The sequence below is a fragment of the Diuraphis noxia genome, unplaced genomic scaffold (assembly GCF_037042655.1).
Source record: "Diuraphis noxia isolate RWA-SAM2 unplaced genomic scaffold, SU_Dnox_SAM2 contig0002, whole genome shotgun sequence".
NCBI lineage: Eukaryota > Metazoa > Arthropoda > Insecta > Hemiptera > Aphididae > Diuraphis > Diuraphis noxia.
In genome coordinates this window covers 61,027,293-61,047,548 of record NW_028301712.1, presented here as the reverse complement: position 1 = coordinate 61,047,548, position 20,256 = coordinate 61,027,293, and the positions used below count along the sequence as shown (strand labels likewise).

The 20,256-nt window shown below is 27.5% G+C and overlaps 1 protein-coding gene across 2 annotated transcripts; it reads left to right on the top strand.

The window, feature by feature from the left end:
- Positions 1 to 6,548: 6,548 nt before the first annotated feature.
- On the top strand, positions 6,549 to 20,256 carry LOC107163934 (glycogen synthase kinase 3 beta homolog shaggy). 2 transcript variants are annotated; one of them, XM_089220874.1, is made up of 9 exons: positions 6,549 to 7,385; positions 12,848 to 13,038; positions 13,303 to 13,386; positions 13,462 to 13,572; positions 13,653 to 13,890; positions 14,804 to 14,997; positions 17,474 to 17,675; positions 17,994 to 18,184; positions 19,696 to 20,256. In XM_089220874.1, exons 1-8 carry the CDS (start codon positions 7,301 to 7,303, stop codon positions 18,179 to 18,181), a joined length of 1,293 nt encoding a protein of 430 aa, XP_089077000.1. In that variant the 5' UTR covers positions 6,549 to 7,300; the 3' UTR covers positions 18,182 to 18,184; positions 19,696 to 20,256. The 2 variants fall into 2 exon arrangements, with proteins under 2 accessions (XP_089077000.1, XP_089077001.1); XM_089220875.1 differs by having other exon boundaries at positions 6,553 to 7,385; positions 17,489 to 17,675.

The following is a 20,256-nucleotide window of genomic DNA, read 5'->3' as shown; positions in this document are numbered from 1 at the left end:
CTGCGCTAAATTTATTTATTGGCCGTATTGGGGCTGCTCAAAACCATCCCAAACAAAAACAATACAAGCATTTCAATCAATCACTATACATTTACTAACTAACTTCAGCACCCTGTTATGTTTCTAACAATTCACTCCACAACGACCTCAAAATTGAAACTGTTCCCACAGTTGCATCCAACTGATAAGGGTGAAGCGAACCTACCTAATAATCCCACCCGTCAGTTAAAAAGGAGTTGGTGCTGGGATTTAATAAACCCTGACACCATTGATGTATGAGGGTTCTGTCATAGGACAACCTTCCTCCTAAAAAAAAGAAATCCTATTTGCTCATTGTGCATATGTTACAGATTGTTAATATTCTATTTTAAAAATAAAAAAAATATGTATTATCTTTTGGAATGGAGTATTGTTTTTTTAGTTTATGAGCAGATTAAATGAAATTTTATACAAGCCACAAGGTTTCTTATAAGTTTTTCTTACAAAAATCTTAAAATCTCAAAAACACATACACAATTTTTTCATAGATATTTCAATGAAATAACTTACTAAACAAAATGTAATTTTTGTTATTTTGTTGTAATTCAAAGATGATTGAACAACAAAATGAGTGATTCACTATAATGATTGTGTTTAATTTGAATACAAAAAAAAAAAATTCTGACCAAAGACAATTGTAAGCCTATATTTTAAATTTTTATACAGTTGGTTAAATTGATTTTTGCTGAAAATATTGCATTTGCATATAAAATGATAAAATATAATAATATCTGTTAAATTATACTTAAAATAAAATAACATCATTATAATTTATTTAATTTCATTGAAATTTAAAATGTTTATAAAAACAATTATTATATGATATTAATAGATATTTTGGTTAAAGATTTACAATATGACTTATAAAACTATAAATTTTAAATGTTTATATAAATAGCTCAAAATTAGTTAATTTATTTAGACAACTATATAATGTGCTAAAAATTATAAAAGTTAGTTAACAATGTTGACTATACACTTTCAAATTATAATCTAATCATTATATTATGCCTAAATATTCAATTACATCAGAATTTAAAATTTTGAGCTGCTAAAAACGTTCAATGAATTACGCTTAAATTTTTTTTAATTCAGTGATAAAAATAACAACTTTTGAGGCATTTAGAATTAATTTTTTAGCCTTATGAGTTATGACTCAGTGAAATTTTATTATTCTCATTGATAGAAAAAAAGCTTAATAGAATCAAAATTGACTAATATATATTATTTTATATGGGTATAGAAAAAATTAATTTAAATTTTAAGTTTTCAAACGTCTATGATAATTTGTTTTTAAGTTATTTACTTAAAAAAAAAATAATACATTAGCACAAAATTTAAATTCCACGTTTTTAATTTATTTATTTTAGATTCTGAGCGGAGCGATGAATGTATTGATTTTACTATGATGTGTTTTTTTTTTTTTGTGTCTGTCATCACGTTTTGGGGCAGTAAAAGTGCTCCGATTTTTGACTTCAGTAAAAATGTATTTGTTGGGTAGAAAAGCTTGAAAATTTAATACTCTTAACATGTTGTTACAATAGCAATTGAAAAATAAAATAAATTCATAGTCACATTTTTTTTTTATAAGCATTTAAAGTTCAAATTTTGACTAAATACGTACAAATTAAGGCAATATTCAAATTATCTTAGATAGAAATTCATAAAAGTTTTCTTTTTAAATCTAAGATTTGAAAATTTAATACAAGATTCCTTACAAGTTTTTCAATCTTTTTCACAAATAAAAAATCCACTGGAATTTTAAATTAAATTTTTATGAGCATTTGAAATTTAAATTTTTACAACATTGGATTTTCACTTTTAGCGATTTCTTTATTTTGGTGTAACTCTAAAACAAATGACCGCAGATACTTGAAATTTTTACTGAATGTTTATATAGGCATTTTCTAAATTTGATAACATTTTCAAAATATTTAGATTTGTTTGAGATGTTTACTGACATTTTAATTTTTCGACTTTTTTAGTTTTTTTTCTATAAATATTGACAAAAATGTATGTGTTCGGTAGAAAAGCTTGAAAATTTAATACAAGGCTTCTAACACATTGTAACAATAGCAGTTAAAACGTATTAAAAATGCATAGGCACGATTTTTTTTTATAAGCATTTAAAGTTCAAATTTTGCCTAAATACGCAAAAATTACGGCAATGTTCAAATTATCTTAGATAGAAATTCATAAAAGTTTTTCTTTTAAATTCTAAGATCTGAAAATTTAATACAAGGCTCCTAACATATTTTCACAGTAGCAGTTGCAAAATAAAAGAAATACATAGTCACAATTTTTTTTTATAAGCATTCAAAGTTTGAGTTTTGACAACATATGTAAAAATCACGAACATTTGCAAATTATTTTAAGCTAGAAATTCATAAAAATTGTTCTTTTTAAATCTTAGATTTGAAAGTTTAGAATAATCTATGATATACCTATCCTAGACAAATAAACTCAGAATCTCATAATAATAATTATAATAATAATCTCATAATAAACTCATAATCTCCGCTCAGAATCGTTTTTCGTGTACAATGATATAATATCATTGGATATTTGGATTCAAATTTAATTCCATCAATTACAGTAACCCACTTGTAACCTACTGTACAGCAGAGCGACATCCACGACTTACCCGCCTTTTTCCTGATTAGTTATGAAAAAAAATATTTTTTACAAATTGAAAATTGTGTACTTTTAATGAGCTACAATTACATCGCAGAACGAGTTCCTTAGTTTGTTTTTATGGTTTTTTTTTTTTTTTTTTTTTTATCATTTACTTAAATATACACAATCTGTAAATATTATTTTACAATAAGTGTATGTGATGGAGGTGACATGGCTTGAGAGACAGAAGATAAGAAGCTTCCCATTGGAGGTACATAAGGTTGGTATGTTAGGCTAGGATTTTATGTGTTAGCAAGAAATAATGGGATTATAAGATTAGGGGAGGTAGAGGCATATACAATTCTAGATAAGCAGGTCACGACACCAGGTACGTTTAAGACGCCTTCTGGGGTCACCAGGAATAGCGTTGGTGGATAGCTCGGAAATAAGGGGATTATTACGATGGCTGTGGAACTTGGAGTGTGTGCTTTCGTAGAAAGTTTTTGCGACGTTTTGGACAGTTGGAATGGCTAGATCTCTATGTAGAGTGTCGTTAGATCCATAGAGTTGGGGGCTTTGGTTATTTGGCGGAGACATTTTGATTTGAAGACTTGTATGTGACCCATAAACTTATATAGGACTCAACCCAAAAATAAAAACAATTTAGCCTTTAAAGCATATACATTTTGAAAGTATCTAAATTCAGGGGTGTCATTTCAACTTTTTTATTGTTGGTGCCAAAATGTTTGCAGGTCATTCAAATCATTACCAGGCCACATGGAGATTTTTTTTGGGCGGATAACCCCCCTCCCCCCACGGGTTTAAGTTGTGAAAAAAACTTTATTTAATATGTCACCTATATTACTATATTAGTATGAAAACATCACAATATTATTACTATTTTTGAAGAACTATGTGTACCTAGGTACTTTTAATGAGTTTATATTATATTGTCGATGCTAGTTGTATTTGCTAAGTAAATTTATGGGTATAAAGCACCTTAATAGTACTTAATCGAACCTAACCTATACAATTTTCTCTTTGCACACTCAAAATAAATAATATAGCTAAACCTGAAATTTGTTTTATGGGTTACCTTGTTCTAAATGGCACAAAAAAAAAATGTTTATAATACATTAATATATAACACTTGGGTATATCGGCGCTTATATTTATTGTTGGCAGGATAAAGAAGGCGTTTATAAAAAATGTTGGTGCAAATGTACACTCTGTACTCCCCCCCCCCCCCCAAAGAACGCCCATGTCTAAATTATACATATATTTATTAAATAGTAAATAAATTGAGGGTCTTAAAAATTGTTCAAAAGCATTAAAAATACATATAAACGTCGTTTACGTTCACGTTCTATTTTTAAAAAAACGAGTGATGCTCGCGTTGAAATTCTAGAAATCTAGGAAAAAAATTCAATGGTTAATTAATCAATAAAATATATTGTAGGTACCCAGGTGTATAATAATTAATGATGTAATAATTAGGTAATTTATATCATAATATACCTCGGTAACTTGTAAGAATAGTTCAATGTAAAGTTACTCACTACATTTATTTTATATTTTTTCATTATTAAAAAAAAAAATATATATTTTGATAATATGTGTTATATTTTATTAATTATATAACTTTTTTATGTGCCATTGTGACTAAGGGTATCCACTTTACAAGGTATATACAAATACATAGGCGCAATTTGGGTTAGATTTATGGGGGTGCTAGATTTAAGTTTACCAAAGTGATAAATTTATCATCTCCTAATGCCTATGACATAAAATCATAAGTTATAGGTAACTTATAAGTTTATAACCAATACAAATTTGGCCCCCAAAGAAAAAAATACCCCCAAGCACCCCCCCCCCCCAAATTGCGCCTATGTACAAATACTAATAATAGGTAGGCATGTACCTTATATACGTATTATATGTATTTTGAGTGGTGTGAAAAAAATGTGTACTTGGTTAGTTTGAGTTAGGTTTTTTATTATTAAGGTACCTGTAAATTTATTTACCAAGTTGAAATACCAGTATACCATCACTGGTAACCACATAATAAGTATTAATATAAATGCATTAAAAATACAAATAGCTAGATTAAAATAGTAATAATTGTGATATTTTCAACATAATATATATTAAATATATTATACCAATATTCTAAAATATTTTTCCCCACTTGACCCCCTCTCCCCCCCCCAAAAAAAAGCGTTTTGGCCTGGTAATGATTTGAAATGGCCTTCAAAAATTTTGGCACCAACTATAAAGAAGTTGAAATGACGCCCCTGTATCTATAATACACTTACGATTTTATCTATATACTTGTACTTTAATACATATACGTTTATACGTTATAGGTGTTTTTCAACGGTGTGATATTGTCCTAATTTTTTTCAGCTGCTCTAATTAGTAATTTCCTACCTAAATCATTTAAAGACAATTTTGTGTCATCCTCAGAATTTTACAAATTATGGTTGGATGTTTAATATGTCTACAGACGTCAAATGGATGATTAAACTATTCAGTACCTACCTATTATTTCTTGGTCATATTATTAGTTCTGTATCTGCCTACTATCAAGTTCCCTTTATAAAAATGGTTAGTTTCAATGCTGTACCTATTTATATTTCACGTGGTAGATGAACACGTGGGTGAAAATAGTTTTTCTTACGATTGGGACTTTTGTTCAATAGATAAGTTTTACTCTGCCACTCTGCTATTTAGTATTATTATCATTGATTAAATTTAACATATATTACCTACAAATATATCATAAAATTATATGTTTAATCAATGTATGTACTTAACGAACTGAAGTTTTTAATTTAAAAATGTTATTAAAACGCATAGATATGTATAGTTTAGATAAATTTAACACGCTTACACTATGGATTTATATATTATTTATCAATGGATCTAACTAAACGTCATATAGGAACACTGTTATTATAGAGTTAACATTTGTATGTGGGTAATTGGGAGTTATAGACATTTTAGTTGTAATAACTTTAACTAGATATTAAAATTCAAAATACAGTTTATAAAGTTCAATTACGTATACCTAATACCAATACCCTTTGCATATTATTATTAAATAATTACATACTCAAATATAAAATATTATTATAATAATTTATAATACAATCGAGCCAATGAATACGATTTGGTGGAATATAAACTGGGTAGTAAATCGTTTTATCAAAAATACAAACGTTAATACTAAAATTCCAAGTAAAATGTTATAATTAAAGGCACATGTCGGCGAGCCTTTTTTGGAGTTGTTACTCCAATTTCGGTGGAAAGTGGTGATTTTTCTACACTATTTTTCTATCCATGAACGCGGTTTTAAGGTTACGTTTGTTCCAGTTCTCTCCGATCGAACGGCGAGAAAGACATCGGCAAGAAGACCCTGCGCGCCGACGTGACAATAATAATAATTGCGTTTAGAGATGATTACAATATTTATTACGAGATAAACAGATCGATATCTAGTTTTTGGCGGATAGCTGATGATTTCGACAAATGTCAAAAAACAGGGGAAACAGGGCCCGACTGGACCGGTCGTTTTTTGACCGCGGAACGTTTCGTGTCGCAAGTGCTCATCGCCGTACACGAAAGGAGTAAAATATGGAAATATTGGAAATGCGGAGGAACGGGCCCGCCGCCGACGTGCTCGCGCGCGAGAGTCGGTGGCGCCGCTGTATAGTATATAGTTGCTACTACGCAATAGACTGACGTCACAGTCACGTTTTCGACATTGTGCGGTGGCGTGCGCGGGCCGTGGTGGTGTGTCAGCCGCGGTCGCGGGTCGGGGGGTCCCCCTAACCATTCCGATTGGGTCAATGTCTGGTGCTGCGTCCGACGTCGTTTCCAAAATGGAGACACAGTCGCGTCGGACTCGTGATTAAAAAAAGATTTACGATAACACGGACGACCCGAGGCGAAAGCTCGTTAACGGCCGACGACGACAAGCGCACAATTTGGGCCGCTCAAATTTAGTATAGATTCTCGTCGAAAAAAGTCGAATTTCAATATATTATTCTCGTCCGTTTCTCCCGTGGTCGGGAGTTTAGTTGGTCCGTTAACGCCAAGCCGCGGTCTGCTTGTGCGCGCGCCAGTGTGTGTGTGTGTGTGTGTGTGTGTGTGTGTGTGTGTGTGTGTGTGTGTGTGTGTGTGTGTGTAGTGTGTACTGTGTTTGAGTGTGTGTGTGTGTGCGCGTACTGCGTACAGTCCATCGTTGTTTTCCAATGTGCTGCTCTGCCGCCGCCACCACTACCCTCAGGTAGTAGCGTACGCTAGCGTAGTATGTGGGCCGCGAACCAGGCCAGATAGGCGTATCAGAAAAATTTCTTCTTTTTTTTTTTTATCAATAAAAAAAAGTGCAGAGCAATAAATCACGTTTCCTTTTCTCGTTTCGTTTTGTGCGGCACACATTTTCCATTACCACCCGTGTGTATGTGTGTTTACGCCGAACTTCCGAGTTCTTACGAATTATGTAAAACCGAAGAGCAGCCTGCACATTAGGTCGACGACGCCGACGACGACTGCTGTCTGCTACGACGACGACGAAGGTTGATAGAAGAGCTTCTCCGAGGAGAGAACTCGACGACGATTTTCACACCACTCGCCGGTGGACATGAGCGGAAGGCCTAGGACCACTTCCTTTGCTGAAGGAAATAAGACTTCTCCGAATCCTCCTCTGGGCGGAATTAAAGTCATAAGTACGTAATTGCACGCTCTTTCACACATTCACTCATACATTTGAACTCTTACCATTGTGAGCACCATAAATTACTTTATTTTATATTACCATTTTCGAAATACTTACCTACAACGACAGCATGTCACCTTGACTAGCTAACTGACGCTACTTATACCTAATCTACTGCTATACGCTCACTGACTCTCATTCTCAAAGTGGTCAAGAGATATTTTAAAGTAGATAGAAAGATGTATTCTGCAACTAAATAAAACATAAAAAATCAGTGATATCTACTTTGGCCATATTACAGTTTTTCATCCCTATCACCCATGTAGTTCTACTAATTATTTATGATATGCTTCCACAGAATTTATTCTGTGTCTCTACCTATCTATTGAAAACTTCAAGGTAATTTGATAAATCTATCATGCATGTTATTTATTATATATCTACATTCCTCAGCCTCAATTTCTTGTTTTATAATTTATAAGTACCTAGGTAGGTATTTTATTTGTGGATTAATGATTCCTTGTTTTTCAATAAAATGTATTTAATATGTTGAAAAGAACACTTGCAATTTCTGATAGTAAATAGGCAAGTTAATCAACTGTAATGAACATTATGTGACAATACTTTCAGGCATTTTCTATGGGCATAATTTCTTACTAAGAGATTGGTTAATATTTATTTTTCTGACAAAGGAATCAGTTCTGATCTATATTAAATTATAGCTACAAAAACATTCACCATTATAATGTTTAAATAATGTATTTAAATGTGTCATTTGCTAACTATATTAGATAAAATATTAATTATTATCACAATTAAAAAATCAGTCTAAGCCTACTATTATTCATTAGTCATATTATGGTACTTACTATCCGTGTAATACCTACTACCTACATGTATTGTAATTTCAAATTTTGAATTATGCATTATTATAACTGATTGAATAAATTTAGCAATATGTGTATTCCTAGCGAGATTCCTAGTTAAATTTGATTGTAAATACCTATAAATAACCTAATTAAACTAAAATATTCTACTTTGAAAATTTCAAGGAAAATGTACTCTTTGTTTTTAATCCCATTGATAATTATAATTTAATTGCATTTTTATTTTAACTTCAATTCATTTTATAACATTTGAAAGTTTATTTACACAAAAAAAATGTATTTACCAGTACTTACTTATGCAAACAAATTTAGTAATTTCTCAATAATTTCTTTCATGGTATGTAACACTTATTAGATTGGAGGTAAATAAAGTTGTACATATCTTATATTTTAAAATATGGTACCTATTTTAAATGTTTATAGAAAATCTGGGAATAGATGATAGGTACGTAAAAGACAATAGTATACAGTATATACCTAACATAAATATACTGGGTGTCCCAGAGATCTGACATTCTGATAAATGAAATAACTTTGTTCTTATCAATATTTAAAAAAAATTCTTTTAAATATAATATTTATAATTTATAAATCACATATTATTAAAATAAATAGGTACTATAAAAAAATTATTAGATTTTAACATGCACCTATTTAAAAATGTTCTTTTAAAATATTTTAAAAAAATTTATATTATTTGAAATTGAAATGTATCTAACATAAACTAGATCGTAATTTACTTAACGGAAATATTGATATTTAAAAAAATTGTAAAAAAACAGTGATTTAACTTAAATAAGTGTTTACATCGTATCTATAAACTTTTCTGAAAATCAGATTTATAAATTGGCTATATTGAATATTTTGAAAAAAATTGTCAATTTTTAAGTTTTTTAATAAAAAAATAAATAAAATAAAGGTATTAAAAAATAAAGGTACTTGTTTGTTATCGCCCCGCCAGTACACCGTATAACATTTATCTCCCCGCCATTCTTATTTGTTATCACCCTGCATATAGTTATCGTGTTTAGCTCATGATAGATGATCTATTTTGGTAAATATTTTAGGAGATAACTACACTTTGCGAGACATTTTATATCATACTAATATAATATCAAATAAATAATAATATTATATTAGTATGTTGCTGGCTTAATAAAATGTAATAATAAAAAGATATTTCTGAGTTCTGGCCTCCTTTGTAAATTTTTATTATTATTTTTTTAAATTTTTTTATTGTACCTATTATAATATATTTTATTTATGGCGGGGCGATAAAAAACAAGTACCAAAATAAAAAATAAAAAATGTAGCGCAAGTGTCTATGAATTATACTCGGAATTATATTTGAAAGAAATTTAAAAAAAATATTGATTAGAACAAAAGTTATTTAATTCGTCAGATTTTCGTGGGACACCCTGTGTACTGTATGTATTTTTTTTTTATTTAAAAAAGAATATTTACAATCTATACTAGGTACAAGGTATAATAAGCAAATTTAAATACATACATAAACACCCACATAAACATTTTTATAACCTGAACACATGATGAGGGAGGCCATTCAGTGATAGAACCCAACATTATTTTATTTATTTATTAATTATTAACTTAACATAAATTAAAATTAAATGGTTTGAACAATCAATCATTCAATAAATCACGACACCATTTTCTCTTTAGACAGTGTGGGGGATTACTAAGAAGTGAGTTGGAAGCAAGTTCAGCGATTAAAGGGTTAAAGTGAGACTGTAATTTAAAGTGACATTTTTTATAAAGTTTTGTGGTTAATTGATTTTCTGTTTCTATTTTGAAGTGTGGAATTTGATGGTGCAGAAGAGATAATGCGGAGAGTGATAGATTGGAAGGCTTGGAGGGTACGTATTTGAGATGGTTAGCGCATCCCCAGATTTGGCTTGCATAAGCCCAGATAGGCCATAATAAAGATTTGTAGATGATTATTTTTGTGTGGAAGGGTAATTTTGATTTCAGAATTGGGTGAAGTAAGTGGAGTCGTGTATTGAGAATTTTTCTTTTTGACTTATATAAGGACCCCAGATCAATCTTTTGTCAAATAGGACGCCAAGGTATTTTGATTTGTCAGGATTAATCTTAATTTTCCAGTTGGATGACCATTTGTCTATTAAATCTAAATGTGTTTGTAAAAAATGTACAATTTCTACAGGACCATTACCAGGTGAGAGAATTGCAGTTTTGTCAGCATAGGTGGCATAGTAGTATAAGAATACTGTATATTATGTAAATATTGATTTATAATAAAAATAAAATGTTTAGAAGGATAGGTACCTTCATAATATATTATTTAGGTTTAATTATTAAAATAATTAATAAGAAGTTTACTGAAGTTCTATTAATGAACAGTATCTTCGTCTTATTCATGCTTTATATACTTATCATAATGTCATTCTTATTACTTATTGTTTTTATCTTGTAAACAGATGAAATAGGAATATTCTAATTAAATAATAATAAAAAAAAGTATCGCTACTTACAATTTTTTTATTTATTAGGTTTTTGGTATTTTTATTTCATAATAGAATGCTAATTCTAAAAGTTACATAAAAATATAGGTAAATAATAATTGTTATGCATCTATGAATATACTTACCAGTTACCTATATGCTCCTGTATATTTTCTCATATCACATTTATGTAAATTACAAATTAATTAATTATGACTACATTAAACCCACTTATACAGTTAATTATTATAGTTTGATTAAATATTATTAAAAATAGGTCATTTCTTATTTAGATTGGTATTGAATAAATGCAATATTTACAATATCTACCAATTTATTATTTGTTATGAAATAAAAAATATTATTTATTAGTAAAATATTTTTTAAAATTAAAATCTAGATTACCTACAAAATATTAAATTGATTCTTATTCAGGTATTAAAATGTTACACCCATCTTACCTAAGTATCTTAATGAATAAAATTTATTAATTTTAAATTTTCATTTAAATAAATAACCTTTAATGAATCTATAAATATATTGGTTAGTTGTTTTTATTGTGCCAAGTTAATTTTGAAATGACTGACATTTTTTCCAATTCAATGTCAATACATTGGCTTAAAATGTTAGTAAGCTAAGTAGTGATGGATTTACATCTCCCGTGTGAAGATCCTTCAATAAATGATGAGGTTCCTATTTGGAATCCAACTGCGGTAGCAAATTCTGAACGTATAAGACTTCAAGGTATTCATTTTTTTATTACCTTTTAAAATGGATTATTAACAATCTATTATAAATTCTCAATTAAAAATAATAGTTAAGTAATGGTTTTACTGTTTTTTTATCGAACTTAAACTTAGTTGAACATTTTTTTTATTATGTTTTCTTTCTACATTGTCTATGATCTCAAAGTCATCTCATTAGTTAACTGAATAATTTTAAGTCAATATTTGTCATTTTTAAATTTTAAGTTGGCATATTTAAAATCATTGGAATAATTTTATCAAACTTAGTTTATATATTTTTTATATGTAATGATAAAATTTTCAATGAAAATAAATGATTAGGTATAAGCTTTTAAGTTCTAAGAACAATTATTCTATCTTTAGTATAATGTTTTCTCATTACATATTTTATCTTAATAATTGCGTTTGTTCTGCTGAACTTGTTTCATTTTAAAAATGTATAAAATATTTCGTAATCATGATAAGAACTAAAAATTAATTTTATTAAAGGTTCAATTTTAAAACAGACAAATAATAAATTATCATACTTAATTTTAGGTGGTTAATATAAGTACTGTACTCCAAGAAACTTAAAATGTAGGTTAATTTTATTATGAGTTATTCTTAAAAATTATTAGTTAACTGATTAACATTTATAATAATATATTATTATAATATATTTTATTGCAAATAATACTCAATAAAATCCATCTATGAGTTTAATTAAACTGTTTTAAATTTTTATATTTATTAGTTATTTTGAGGTAGATTCCGAGACATTTAGAAATTAATCATTATTATTAATTTATTATTCATAAATTTCTAATAGAACAAAATTTACATTAAATAGTACATTTTTTAATTTTAGTACATCACCTAATGGATCTACTCATATAAAAATTATTAAATCATAAATTTTTTTTTCGTAAATCATTTTAGTTGTACTTTTATAATACTTGTTGCTGTTTATTTATTTGTCAAACATTAATTGTCCCACAGTTAATAGTCCCTGTTATAAATAATAATACATTTAATAAATTAAATATTTGTACAAATGTAATTTTAGTTTTAGCTAGTAATTTATTTTAATAAGATAATAATTAAATATTTTAGTTGGTTCAATATCAATATTAAAGGTTTTACATTAGTATTAGGTTTAAAGTTAATTTAGAAAAATATTTTGCAGTTGAATCTATTTCTGTGGAATTAAACTAATGATAATCTACCTCCTATAATTTCTTGGTGAAAGAAACATTTAATATAAATATTTATTAAAATGTTTTTGTTTTGGTCTTGTTTATTTTTTTATTTTGGTAGGTACACTTAAACATTTTGCAATAATGTTAATTTTATTTCGTGGCTTTTTATTTATCTTAGGTAAAGATGGCAGTAAAGTCACTACAGTTGTGGCAAATCCCTGCCAGGGACCAGATCGACCCTTGGAGGTGTCGTATACAGACACAATGGTTATCGGCAATGGAAGTTTTGGTGTTGTGTACCAAGCCAAATTATGTGATACAGGAGAAATGGTTGCTATTAAAAAAGTCCTTCAAGATAAAAGATTTAAAGTAAGTTCTTCTAATTTGTTACCTTACTTATATTTTAAATCTAAATGATAATATATTTTTGATTGTGTTTTTTAAATGTTTGATTTCCTTGAGGAATTTTTACACTCTATGAACTATGGTGTTTTTACATTTAACTTAAGCACTATTATATTTGGCATATAAGTATTTCCGTAGTAAGATTTTGTTTAAGGTCTATCTTAGGTCTATCTTTATTTCAGGTTAATATTTTTTTTATACATCTATGAATTTTATGGTTTATTTTAGAATCGTGAATTACAAATAATGAAACGCCTAGACCATTGTAACATAGTGAAATTGAAATTCTTCTTTTATTCAAGTGGTGACAAGGTAAATTTAAAATTATTTAACTTCCTAGATTTAGGTACTTATTTATTTTTTAAAATTAATGTTTGATTATTTTAGAAGGATGAAGTTTATCTAAATTTAGTTTTGGAATACATACCAGATACTGTATATAAGGTTGCTCGTCATTATAGCAAATTAAGGCAAACAATTCCGATCAACTACATTAAGGTTTGCTTTTTAACAATATTATCAAATTATTAATGAAAAATAATGCTAATTATAAATGGTATTAATTAATTTCTTTATAGCTGTACATGTACCAATTATTCCGAAGCTTGGCTTATATTCACTCATTAGGCATATGTCATCGTGATATTAAGCCTCAAAATTTGTTATTAAACCCTGAAACAGGAGTATTGAAATTGTGTGATTTTGGCAGTGCTAAGACTCTTATCAAGGGTGAACCTAATGTATCTTACATATGTTCAAGATACTACCGAGCACCTGAACTAATATTCGGTGCTATAGATTACACTACAAAAATTGGTAATTTTTATTTTGATGTATAAAAACAAAATTTCTTAAACTTCTTTAAATATAAAGTTCTTAACTTTTATGAAAATTAGCACCAATACTATAAAATAACTATGTTAATCTGTACTAATATTACTTATCATTATTAATTTAAGAATATTTCTTAACATAATGTTATCTATTTATTTTTATTGATTTATTCATCATCGTTGATGAAAACTATTGTGTTCATATTAATTACTTAGATGGAATATATTTTTTATTTATTCCTTTTTATTTTATATGATAATCCAAGACCAATATTTTAGTGAAGTGTTTTTGAAAGTTAATTATTTGTTACAGTTTTTTATAATATAAGGAACCTGGCGCCAATATCATTTTGACCACATAAATACATAACAAGAATAATGATCCTGTTATGTAAAATCAACCAAATTTTATCATTTTTAGTTAAAATAATAAAGATTTTCACCAAATATTAATAGTAACATTTTTGTATACGGTAACATTTTTAAAATATTTCTAATGTGTTTGAGCTATGATCATGAAAATTTTTTCAAGTTTTGAAATTTTTTTTCAAATTATTTTTAATAACTTTTTTGCTTAGTAAAAAAGCTTGAAAATGTAATACAAATTTCCTCAGAAGTTTCTTTGATGGTAATTCAAATTTGGTCAGAATCGTTTTTCCTATGCAATAGTTTATCATTGAATTAAAATATAACACTACCATTACAATTACATACTTGATAGTTGATACTACTATAAAGCAGAGCTTGTCCACCTTTTTTTAATATTAATATTAAACCCAATTTTTATTATTAATTTGTTTTTGCATGTAAATAATAATTTAGGATTATACAACTTTTAAATTTAAAATCCAAATTTTTGAATTGTTTAATCTCTTAATGAAATATTGATTTATTAGATGTATGGAGTGCTGGATGTGTCTTAGCAGAACTTATGTTAGGTCAGCCAATTTTCCCAGGAGATTCTGGTGTTGATCAATTAGTGGAAATTATAAAAGTCCTTGGCACACCAACAAGAGAACAGATTAGAGAAATGAATCCCAATTATACAGAATTCAAATTCCCACAGATCAAATCTCATCCTTGGTCAAAGGTAGGTCATTGTTTGAATTTAATTTTTATTGAATTTAACTAATATGTGAAAACTTAAAGGAATTATATCTACTTTTAGAGTTTGCTCATAGGTATTTTTAAAACTTTTATCTCTGGACTTATGAGTATGTAACACTGGAATTTGTGGTTTCCGTCTTATAAGTGTGTAAATTAGCAAATTTATGGCGAGCAGGTGTAGCTTTGTTAGTTTAAATGTTAGTGAATCGAACTTTTATAAAACTTAATGGTAAGAACTCTATCTGTGGTTGTATGCGAGTACAATATAGTAGATGGTAGTTTTTATAATATTTCAGTTTTTAAGTGAGTTTTGAGTATTTTTGATTTATGTTATGTGATGTACAGAAACATGTTAAAAAATTGAACTATCGTACTAAAAACTCCCTTACAAACATAGATAATGATCTTATAATTATGTTTCATAGTTGGTAGGTTGATTTACTATATTATTTAATTAATTAAGCTACTCGCGTTTTTCTGAGTGCAAATTTGCAATTTTTTGTTTATTTTTATGTACACCAATCAGCTTTTTACATATAATAGTATGAAATAATTTATGTCAAGGTAATTGTTATAATATTAGATGACATAAGTGTGTTATATAACAAAATATCAATACATTACAAATAAACAAAACCATTTATGTTATTTAAAATCACATTAAATTAAGGCCATATATCAACATTATTATCATTTAAACTAGACATTGTTTTTACAAAGGCATCATTATATACAAGTTACCTAGAAGGAGCAAAAATTAAGCACATCCATGACTGGTTGAAAACAATATTTGGATGATCAATTTTTAGTTGGAATCCAGCATAGCTAAGGAAGTGATTCTGTAATTGTTCAACTCATTTTATTTTGATACTAATATAAAGATTTTGAATAATCGATCCATAGTTGGGTGGCAACTAACAGTTTTTTAGTGTGGTGGTATAGGAACCCAAGAAGTTGTAAGGCCTTATAAATGATAAAATCAATATGACGCCTAAATGAGAATGAAGAAGTATATATTATACCTAGATCCTTAATCTCAGAGGACTCGATTTAAGGGCGAACACTTGTAAGACAGTTAAAACAAATGCTAGTATTACGTTCTCTTGACTACAAAACATTTAAAAATTAAATTTATAATTAAATTAAATTAATTCTTGTTTAAGTAATTTGATCTAGATGTTACAAATGACTATACTAAGTATTATAGTTTGTATAATTGCTTAACAATGTTATTGTAATGAATAATTACATATAATTAATATTCAAAGAAAAAAATATTAAGAGGGACGCCATACTTGTAAGACAACACGTCTTTGTTTTACAGACATACAACATGAAACATTTTATGTTCACAATAATACTTTTGCTCTGTACATTTTTAAGTTGGAGTGAATGAACCGGCTATACAATTTTAAGGTAAGATTATTATCTGGGGCATTTCTGAGGCTTATATTGATATTTTTTTAAGAAGCAAGTTATGGCATTTTACTATTTTAGAAACTATATTTCTTATAGGTACATTTTAAAATGGCGACAACTTAAAAATAATAATATCAATAAAGCCCCCCAACATGCCTTAGATAATAATCTTACCTTTAAATGTCATCAATGGGTGAATGAATTTAATTTTTTTAAATAACAGTAAAATAGATTTGTGTATGCTTAAAATGTGCTGTGTTGTACATTTGTAAGACGGAGCCAACACATATGGGTATGGTATCCTCTTCAATAAAAAAAAACATTCAGAAAGTCAAGGTATAAAATTTAAAACGTTAAAAGTTAAACATTAAATAATATTTGAGCAAATTCAATTTACAGAGTGTTTCAAATGTTTTATCTATCAAATAATAAAACTAATTTTTCACTTTTTTTTTTGGTTTATGTTTATTTTTCTACTAATATTTTTTTAGTAAGACATGTTAGAGGTGAAAAATCTATACTTTTATTTTTAACGTACATATTGTACCTTGCAGTTTATGCTGCAACGCATGTCGTTCCCAAAAAACAGCAATGTCCATCAAAAAATTAGAGTAAGTCGAAAAATGACTATGAGACAGTTTGAATATCTAACCAGTTTTTCTTGTTAAATTATTATAACCTTTTGACATACTCTTTATATTAAAAGAGTCTTAACAATTTGCATACAGAGGTTACAAGACTGATTATTAGTTAATAAATTTTAATGTTTTATTAAAATAATTTCAGTTTTATATAATAATAATTTATTAAATATTATTCTTTTGATAAGTTTAAAACAAATTAAGTATTTGCTCGTAAAAGTGGTATTCGACTTGTGGTTATTACTGCTATATTTGAAAGTTTACTGTAGAATTTAAAGAAAATTAGAGCTCTAACATGTCTCTTGAATTGTTACATTTAATTTATGCCGTTGTTCTTCTAATATTTTAACTATAATGAAGTGTGTGTTTGAAGCATATATTCTATGTGTTAACCTAAAGGCGTCATTTGTAAAGGTTTTCCGTATGCGGACACCAGCAGAAGCTGTAGAATTGGTGTCAGTGTTACTTGAATACACTCCATCACTTAGGGTGTCTCCGTTACAAGCTTGTGCTCATGCATTTTTCGATGAGCTAAGAGATCCGCTCCATAGATTACCAAATGGACGATCATTACCTCCACTATTCAATTTTACACAATTAGGTATGTCATTAATTTAACTATCATTTAAACTCAAAAATTATTTCATTTTTCTTTTAACATAACTCAATTTCTGCATGTGTTATCTCTATCGTACAACAATGTAACACTTAAAAATAATTTAAGAATTTAAATTCTGTAGAACCAACTTTATTTTGTTAACTTGTAATAGATGTGATAAATTATCAGTGTTTTATATATTTATGTTTGTTAAATGGAGATAGCACATTATGCAGCTATAGTATGCTCTTAAATAATGTTTCAATATTTCTATATCTGGCTTAACTTAAGTCATACTTAACTATTACATTTTTTTTTTAGAATTGAGTGCAGCTGGGCCTTTGAAATCTGCTTTGATACCCAAGCATTTAAAAGATTCTTTAGGAAGCGGAAATGAAGCATCTGCAGCTAGTGGTGGTCCATCTACTCCAGAGAATATTAATCCAGACAGTCCAAATCACCCTTCTTCATCGACTACTTCCAGGCAACCTTCAAATGAAATAGTGTAAAAGGTAAAGGAAATTTATGTAGATTTAAGATAAGTTTTTGTGAATTAATTTTTATTGGGTTGTTAAAAATCATTATTTAACTTAACAGTTAGTATTGAAGTTTGTTGTTTTAAAGTCCTTTAAGCACTTTATAATGAGTTATTGAAATTTGTATTCAATTGGAATTGTATCAAAATCGTCCAATTATTTATTTTTCATACTTAATTTCCTATTTTAACAATTAGCATCACTTAAATGTATTGGTAAATCAAAAATTGCAGATTAGTAAAGTTTAAGTCAAGCATAGTTACAACAGAAATTGACCCTTTATTGGCATGTATAATGTAAAATATGTATGGTATTAGTTTTTTGGGTGACTAAACAAAGTTTAGGGAGGGCTTAGCCTCCAGCCCACTATAAAATGCTTATATGAGCATGCATTTATGCATTTATATGAACTAAATATCTAAAATTATGCACTTAAAAAATGCTTATAAAAAAAAATCATAAACAATTTTTAAAATAACATGAATTATCCATTAATTTTTTTTTCGACTAATGCTGATTCTTTCATACTATTTCTATAAAAAAAAATGCATATTGATATAATAATATCAATAGGAACATCAAAATCATGTATAATATGCCCAATAAAATAGAAATATAGTTAAATATACCAAATAAGCAAAAAACCTCTAAATATGAAAAATAAGACTACATATTTAATCATGGCACCTTGAAATGGATTTCTATGTCATCTAGCAATAATACAACTTAGTAACATTGATATACAAATCTATGAAATTATGAGCACTGCTTATTACTATACATTTAAAACTAATGTAATTATTAACAACACTCATTTAGTACAATATTGTTAACATAATTTTTTTTTCCATAGATTAAAGTGAGACAGATTGTATTAAAAATTAAATGTACATTGAAGTACAATTGACATTTTTGTTCATTATTATAAAACATCAAAATTTTAAGTCATACAGGTTGGTTAAATCTGATCTGAATAATAATTATTTATTTTAATAATGTTAAAATACAATTTTTGAATAAAACTAGTGTAAATATTTACAGCAACATCATTTTCAATTGGTTGATATATTACATTGATAAAAATTCTAAAAAATGCATCCTTCCCCCCCCCCCCCCGATTTCTATTTGAATTAGTTTGAGTATTGATGTGTATATATTGGTATTATCCTATCTTTCAAATAGATTACTGTGAATTTTATTCGTTTTAAGAATTTACCTTGAAATGTGACTGAAGAATAAATACACCTAATTAGACTTCATATTCTTGTAATTACTAATTATAACTATCAACTATAACCAAATTGTGTTTTTATTTTTGGTAGTTTTTAAGTAAATATATAAGGTGGTGATAATTAGGGAAAATGTTAAATGCATTTAATTATTTATATTCTATAACCTATTGAAATTAAACTGCCAAAAATAAAGACCTTGGCTTTTAATGCTTTAGTTTGTAGTTATAAATATTGTTAATTTTTTATTGTTTTCAGTGCGACCAAAAACTGCCTTGGCAATCAAACCACTCGCAAACATATTAAGGTAATATATTATGTACACCGAAAAAAAAAAACCTATTATAAATTCATCATATCTGTATTGTCTTATGTATTTAGTTTAAAAAAAAGTACAGTCTAAGGTTGTCAACTTTGTTATTAGGTAAATTTGTTGATACCTAAACTCGCCTTATGAAATGATTGAGTTACGTAATTTTAAAACATTTTTAAGCTCATAATCAATAATACTAACAACCATATTTTTCTTTTTGTTACAAACTTAAAACAAAATTATTGGAACTAATAATCAGTCTTATTTTAATTAAATATTATTATGTTGTTGTTTTTTCCTTTTTTTATGGTAAGATATTAGTTTCATTCTCGGAGGATCTCGTCAAACGTGTAACCTTTTAAAAATGAAATTAAAATTTCAATTTAGTTCCCAATTACTTGCCTTTTGTGTTATTTTTAAGTCCAAAGATAATTGTAAAAACAATTAAATGTGTATTAATATATACTAAAATAAATTTTTGTAAATATAGTGCAAATTCTTATGGT